The 7,576-nt window shown below is 50.8% G+C and overlaps 2 protein-coding genes across 5 annotated transcripts in view; both read right to left on the bottom strand.

The window, feature by feature from the left end:
* The window catches only part of NPAS2 (neuronal PAS domain protein 2), a 191,373-nt gene extending 188,513 nt beyond the window's left edge, over window positions 1-2,860 (bottom strand). For 2 of the 4 annotated variants that reach the window (XM_036873516.1, XM_036873515.1), the window contains exon 1: window positions 2,549-2,860. The gene's annotated coding sequence lies outside the window, so the exon portion shown is untranslated. The remainder of the gene's footprint in view (window positions 1-2,548) is intronic. The other 2 variants (XM_036873520.1, XM_036873507.1) reach the window with 1 other exon arrangement.
* Window positions 2,239-4,205, bottom strand: LOC118906296 (atherin-like). The gene is made up of 4 exons (XM_036873770.1): window positions 4,141-4,205; window positions 3,031-3,565; window positions 2,549-2,821; window positions 2,239-2,370 (listed from the first exon to the last, which is right to left on the bottom strand). Exons 1-4 carry the CDS (start codon window positions 4,203-4,205, stop codon window positions 2,239-2,241), a joined length of 1,005 nt encoding a protein of 334 aa, XP_036729665.1.
* Between the last annotated feature and the right edge of the window lie 3,371 nt (window positions 4,206-7,576).

Below are 7,576 nucleotides of genomic sequence, written 5' to 3' on the forward strand. Positions count from 1 at the left end.
AAAACTCAATTAAAGGCTTCTTTGATGCAGCCAATTACACTGTTGCTGTAAGAAAGCCAAGAATACGGTGTCACTGGGCTATTTTCAACACCCCATAATCTGACCTCTCTTGGGAAAGAGATGATACCCTGTGCATGGCATCAGCATGGGACAGTCGGTGCCCGGATCACCATGGAAAAACTGACTTTTCACGGAAAGAATAAAATACATACTTGTTTTAAAAATTAAGAAACAGGACTTAGCCCCCTGGAGGCTTAAGGTTCAAAAGCCAAACATGAAAAATTACTATAAAGGTGGTGATAATAAAGAGCATATGCATGCATTATTATTTTAATCTGAAAGGAATCACTAATTTTGAATGTTTAACCTAAAAACTAGTAGCAGTGCTAAGAGCCAGCTATAAAGATTACCAAGAGTTAAGAAAGACTGTTCCAAAAATAAGATGAATTCAACTTCATAACGACACACATCAGATGATGTCATCATTTTAAACTATTTTTACTATTTTTTTAATCATTGTCATAATTAAATAGCCAGAAATAGTAAAAAAGGGGCCCAAACACTTACAAGAATCAAACGAGCTTAAAAACAATTGTCATTTTCTACAGAAAGATGAATTCTTGAGTCACCATCTGAACACTCGCTTCTCCAATCAGGGAATTTTTTTCATCACACTAATTAGTGAAGCCTCACTTGGTTCTTTTCTTGGCATGTTTAACTCTTTGAGGGGTAACGTTTTATTAATAACATATTTCCTCTGGAATATATTCCCTTCTCTGGCCTCCATGGGAGTCACTATGGGGACCAGTGAGAATAAAACTGATTCTACGTCTGCTACAGTGGGACAGATCAGCAAATAAATAGAGGCATCGATTTCCAAGAAGAAAATGGCTAAAAACAGCATATTTACAATTCTTCTAATCCACACTCCACATCTCTCTGTGAGATGTAAGACAATTATTGAAAACCTTTACGGTGCACACTTTATTTTTAACTAAATCTTTAGGTAGACTGCTGAGAAATGCCAATACTTCTATCGGTCTCGGTTTACCTGTGCAAACAGATTTTTTTGCTTTTGCAAAATAGTGGCCCAAGCCTGAATAGCTCATTTAAACATCATATGTATTGGGGAGTTATTTTAAAATACATTTGGGGGTTATTTTTGGCAAACTTCTCCTTCAAGAAATCTTCTGGGCAGAAAGACGCAGCTACTACTTGCCCTTGAATTTTGAACTAGCACCTCCCAAGGAAAAGCAATTAAAACTTGCTGTGTTTTAATGCAAGTCATAATGAGTTGGTCAATTCACTGATCAGGGACTGAGTTAGCTACTGTCCGGTAGACAGAGGGATGGACAGGGCTGAACCCTGCCAGGAACTGCCTTAGAGCTAATTATCTGGAAAGTCCAAATGGGGAAAAACCTTCTATGAAGGAAAAGAAGGTTTGGGTTCTAAATAATCAAGAGTGACCAGTTCGTCTCTGCTAATTAAGTTAATAACTACTCAATATTTTACCTTAAAGAAACAGGCCAATCAATTTAATGAATCAAAGGCGCAGGTACTAAAAAGACGAAACTCGCCAAGCTCTCCCCTTCCGGACCCCTTCTGAACACCTGTTGAACTCAGGGGCTTTTAACTTTCCGAACTAAAGCCTCCCGGATAAAACCTTGGGAGCTTTTAGACTTTCTGGAAGTGCGTACGTATTTTTAAGGTTTCCATCTTGCTTCATCAACAAAACTGGTTACTAATTATTTATGAACCACAGGGCTGAAAACAAACTTTCTTACCTTGAGCAGTTAAGGAGGGGCAGGCAGAGGAGAGGGCTTGGTTTTTAATTTGGCCCCTTGGTACCCGTCCCTACCCCGCCCCTCCGCCCCCGTTTCCGACCCCGCGGCGCTCTACGGAAAGGTCAAAGGTAAGCCTCCCTCCTCGGCTCTGGGAGCGGGCGCACCTCCCAACAAAAAAACACCCTGGCATCCAACCTGAGCAGCTCCGGGTAGCACGGCGGCGCGAGGGGCCGGGACACGCGCTCTCCGGGCGTCCGGGGGGCAGGCTCGGCACCCATTCCGGCCCGGAACCAATTCCGACCTAGGTGGTGCCCGGGGCGCGCACGGCACTCTCTCCGGGGGTCCCCGGCGCCCCACGCTCCGGGGCGGGGCGCGCGGTGGGGCTCGGGGAGGCCAATGGGCGACCCTCGAGGCTGCTACCCGGGCACGGCCTCCGCCCACCCCCAAGGTACTCTCAGAGCACCCCAGATCCTGAGGTTCGGGGTGTCTCGTCCTCTGCCTCTTTGGCGAGACGCACCCGGAGCCCACCCGCCCGGCCGCCGCTGCGGTCCCGCAGGACGCGATGTCCCCGCCGCGGGACCCGGGACTGGGGGTGGGGACCCAACCGCCCCGCACCCCCGACCCCCGCGCCGCGCAGCCCCGGGCCCGAGCGTCCCTCCGCACCCCGCGCGTCCACCGCGCCGGTGAGCAGGTGACGGAGTCCCGCGACCCCGCGCGCACGTCCTCCCACCCGGGCCACCCGCGTCCCGGGGTGCGGCCCTTACCTCGGAGCGGGCCGGGGCGGCCCCGCGGGGCCGGGCGCGGACTGGGCCGGGGAGACGCGCCTCCCGCCGCCGCCGCTGGGAGCCGAGGCGGCGAGCGGGCGCGGCGAGCTCCTCCCGGGCGGCGGCGGGAGGCGCTGCTCTAGCAGCCGCCGCCGCCGCCGCCGCCGCCGCCGCGGCTGCGGGTCTCGGAGCTACGCGGCCGCGGCTCCCGGGCCGCCGCCACCGCGGGTTCTCTTGGCTCCTGCGGGAGGCCCGCTGCTCGCGCGGCAAACTCTTCCGCACGCAGAGCCGGCGGGGAGAGCCGCAGCCGCCTCTTCCTCCTCCCCCTCCTCCCGCCTCCTCTCGGTCCTCCTCCTCCTCCTCCACCTCCTCCTCCTCCTTCCCTCCGCTCCCGCTGCCGCCGCCGCCGGCCGGGTCTCTCCTGGCCGCACGCCGGGCCTTGGCCGCGACCCAGCCTGGGCCACGCACCCTGCGCGCCGTACGGGCAGATGGACCCCCGGACCCCCCAGCTTCCCTGGGCGGCGCAGACACCCGCGCCCCGAGGCCGCCACCGCCTCTGCTGGGCTGCTGGGGACGCGCGGCCGGGTCCGGCGGTGGGCGAGGGGTCGGGACTGGGCGCGGGGCGGGGGCGGGGATGTGCTTAGAGGGAAACTGGCCAGAGGGAAGGCCAGCAGATGCGGGGCTGCCGGCTGAGGTCCCGTCAAAGTTGTCAGTGGGGGTGGCGGGGAATCTTCCTCCCCTGCCCCGTGCCGACCCTCGCCCTGCCCGCGGCCACCCCGCTGTCCCGTGCGCTGGGGGGGCGAGCGCGCCACCGCGGTCCCCTGCACGCCGTCCTCGCGGGGCGGGCCTGCTCGCGGAGCCCCAGCCAGGGCACCGGGCGCGTCTCTGCGCGCCGACCACTGCGCTTTCTCAATGAGAGGCGGCGAGGGTCGGGGAGACGCCGGCGAGCGCGGTTCGCGGAGGACCGCGGCGCCTGCTGGGGAGGAATGATCGCTGTTTCTTCCAAGGCGAACGTAGCTGGTCCGGAAAATGGGTCAAGGCTGGAAAGGAGCCGGCTCATTGCCCCCCTCCTAAGCAGAGGCCCGAGGGGTGGGGACCGTGGCCAGGAGCGCGCGCCCGGAGTTCCACGCGGCCGCTCCCTCCCCTCCCCCGCTGCCCTCCTCTCCTTTTGCACCAGTGCAGGAAATGTTCCACTGACCTACATATTTTTCCAAACATACGTGACCTTTTTTTTTTTTTTTCCCTCTGTGGGAGGAGACAGGCGAGAATCCAAGAAAAGGAGAAGCTGGAGCGGCGCGCGCGAGGAAACAGGGAGGCTTTCACCGAACACAGACACGTGCACATAAACAGTCCCAGGAGCCAAGAGCTGCTGTTCCATAGTCTGCTGGGCTCCGAGACAGAGTCGGGTGGGAAGGGGAGACCCCGCGCCCCGCCAAGGCCCGGAACGGTGACCAGCTTCCCCTAGCCTAGCAGACCCCACTCCATCCTCGGCGGCGGCGTTCCCCACGTGGAGGCGCCTGGCGAGAAGCCCAAAGGAGGGGCGAGGTCTCCTACCCCCGGGAGGTCCCCCTTCCCAGACATCACAGAGGTACAGTGCCTGGCGCAGCGCTCTGCGCCCAGCAGCCTTTTTTCGGATGTCCCTGGGTCCTTCGCACATTCCTACAAGTAGCCCTGGAGAGGAAAGCGCCCCCACCGGTCCTTTTCCATCAGACTCCTGTTTTGCGGCCAGAAGGAATCTCCTAGGGCCTTTCCTCTGAACATCAGACGGGGCCCCCAATTCGGTTCCAGGGCCCTGGCTTTATTCTCTCCCCGCTCGAGTTCAAGACAAACCCTCTACCGCGCAGACCCGACCCACAACGCCTTATTTGGGCATGCAGCGCCGCACTGTCAATTAGATCAAAACGCTCACACAGAGCTCCTTTTTCCCCCCTGTAAAGTAGGTCATTCTCTTTATTTCCCTCTTGTATTATTTTTGTCTAATTCTCCTCCTGAAAAATAATCAGCTGCAGGAGCTTTGCGCATCCTGAGAAGCTGTTATTCTCAGGCTTGCTTCTGACTTGGAGGGCTTTTCAAGAAGGAGGAGGACGCATTTGGCACGTTGTGGTCTTGAAATACCTCCCTTTCCAAAAGGAGAACATTTTTAAACTTTATTTTGCTTTGTTCTTTTACCCCCTCCCTTTACTTCGGGCAAGTACGTTTTGCCCTGCCCTTAAAGCGTGCCATGACTAATATCTACTAAAGGATAAAGTTGTGTGCCTTTAACCGGATTTAATGCAGAATTTAAAGCCACCTCCCTTCCTTTCTTGCTTTGAAAACGATTCCAGCTCCCTCCTCCTTCTCCCTTTTGGGAACTAGTTGAACAATCATTAAATGATCTTTTAGGAAACAAATGGCCTACAGAAATAACACAGCAAGTAATTCCACAGTGCAACAAATATTTTTGCTATGGTCTGTTTTTACCTGTTGCCTGGTAGGATATCCTATTAAATGTGTGGTTCCTGCCTTTTGATCATGGAGATGTTGTATACGTAGTTGTACTTATTCCAGACGCCATCCCATCTCCTAATGTTAATTCCACTGGGGTAGGACACCTGTCTGACCATAAAGGGGAGTGGAGTCTGCAGCAGAGAACCCAGTCAGGACCAGAGCACATCATGCCCTTTCCCCAAATGTAGACAAGAGTCAAAGAGGGAAGTTTACCTCCTGTTCATTCTTTGCATTTGGCGGTTCAGTTCCTTTTATTGGCATTTGTTGAAGACTTGTCATGAATCAGGCTGGGCTTGGCCTGTGAGGGATGGAGGGAAATTTGGTAACAGTTTATGTCTGTACAAGAAGGGTTTACAATGTAAAGGCAGGGATAAAGATGAAGCCAGAAGAATCAGGATGGGCTTCCTGGAGGAGGTGACATTGCTGCTAGAATTTTTCATCGACCAGATAACAAAGTCTCATCGGATCACAATCTGTGCATTACTCAAAATGTACAGCATGGAACAAAGGAACAATCTCAAAACTGCATTGCCAATTTGGGGAAATTCTGAAGTTTCACGTGGTTCGTCCTTTAAAAGAACATGTCTTTATTGATTGTATGGTGCAGTGATATGTCCAGGAACCCCAGCTATTTTTCAAAAAGTGAATATTTATGGAGGGGAGGATCAAATTGTTTTACTCTAGTTGGTTATGTCAATCTATGAAGAGAGCAGAGAAACAATTGAAAGTTTTTTCAGTCTAATCGGATATTCTTTTCCCTCATAGAAGTTGTGGCATATCCTAATTAAAAATATTTAGCAAATTAAATTCTCAAAATATGTACAGTAGAAGTGTCCATATATAGTGCTACACACAGGTGAGAATGTGTGGATGGTTACAAGAACTACAGCACTAGCTCAGGGGACCCATATTAGGCATGTATAGTTGGTAAATTAAACACACACTTCAGGAGAAACAGCAAGGACAGTGTTCTATGCTGGATGACATCATCTCATTTTTTTAACTAATTTTAAGATAGAAGAGCCTTCTTTTTTTTTTTTTTTTTTTTTTTTTTTGTACGAATGCCCAGAAGTCCTTTTATGGAGTCTTACCTCTGAGTAGCGGTTTTCGCTTTAAAAGAAAAAAAAAAAAAAAAAACCACAATTCTATGCATCATTAAGTAGAATAACATCATGCTAGGGAAGAAAATTGTTGCAATTGAGGCAGAAGGGAAAGTTGGGTTAGAATAAGGATGAAGAAGAGACCTCAGAGCCCATAACTGGAGACTGAATACTCAGAGGCCAGGGCTGATGAGCACCAAGAGAAGAAAGATTCAAGAATGTCCACGTGCATTTGAAATACCGAGGTTAGAATTTGAATGCCTTGGTTCTGCAGGAGCTTCATAGCGAGAGAAAAGTACGGGATAGGGATTTGGTCACTGCAGCAGGCTGGGCCTGAGGATGCTACCAGGAGAGAATCAAGGCCTTGTGCAGCTCGCCTGGGAGAGTGAGGACTGGACTTGGCATTGGTGCCCGTCAGATCATGTGGCTGGCAAACCAAAGAATGAAGTAAGATTCCCTTACAAAGCTGGCATGGAGGGCCCAGGGAGAAATCTGGGCTGGTGGAGTCTGGAGGTGACAAAGCCTTAAAGCCTCAGCTAATCCCCACTAGTTAATTGCAGTGCTTCTGAGGACACACACACACACACACACCGGAAAACGAGGTGGCAAGACTATTGACAATATAGGCACTTGAGAATCATCTTTCCTTATAGTTAAGCCGCCTGAGGAAGTCCCTTCATGTACCTTTTCTCTAATAAAGTTTGATTTTAGGTCCCATTTATTTCTCTTCTAAGAGAATCTTTAAAAAAAAAAAAAAGTCTTTAATTTTAGAGCAGTGAGCACCAAATTGATCAGAAAGTACTGAGTTCCCATATACTCCCTGACCCCTGCCCCACCAGAGTGGTACGTCTGTTACCGTCCATGAACCTCCACTGACACATCAGTATCACCCAGATTTCTAGTTTCCATTAGGGTTGACTCTTGGGGTTATACTTCAATAGGTTTGGATAAAAGTATAATGACTTGCATCTGCCGTTATCGTATCGTACAAGAGTATTTTCACTGCCCTAAAAATCCTCTGTGCTCCACCTATCATCCTGCCCTCTCCACTAAACCCTGGCAATCCCTGATCTTTTTACTGTCTCCATAATTTTGCCTTTTCCAGAATGTCATATAATTGGAATCACACAGTATCTAGCTTTTCAGATTGGCTTCTTTCACTTATTAAAATGCATTTACGTTTTCACCATGTCTTTTCATAGAGCTCATTTCTTTTTAGCACAGAATAATATTCCGTTGTCTGGATAAGAGGGTTTTTAAAGTGATATTTAGTAAGTAATGCTTTCAGTAATAACAGGTAATATTTGTCTAATACTTCCATGCCAGGTATTTACGTGACCTCATTTCATCTTCAGAAGTCCCCGAAGAAAAGTGATTTAGGATTTCCAGGTGACAGATAAGGAATCTGACTTAGGCTCAAGGTACCTTCAGTCTCTTGGCA

The sequence above is a fragment of the Balaenoptera musculus genome, chromosome 13, assembly GCF_009873245.2.
Source record: "Balaenoptera musculus isolate JJ_BM4_2016_0621 chromosome 13, mBalMus1.pri.v3, whole genome shotgun sequence".
Taxonomy (NCBI): Eukaryota; Metazoa; Chordata; class Mammalia; order Artiodactyla; family Balaenopteridae; genus Balaenoptera; species Balaenoptera musculus.

Coding starts and splice junctions, on each gene's coding strand:
- LOC118906296 (XM_036873770.1), bottom strand. CDS start 4,205: ATGTGCGAAGGACCCAGGGACATCCGAAAAAAGGCTGCTGGGCGCAGA. Junction 2,822..3,030: donor GTCCGGGGGTCCATCTGCCC/GTACGGCGCGCA, acceptor TGCGTGCGGAAG/AGTTTGCCGCGCGAGCAGCG. Junction 2,371..2,548: donor CCGCCCCGGCCCGCTCCGAG/GTAAGGGCCGCA, acceptor CCCCACCCCCAG/TCCCGGGTCCCGCGGCGGGG.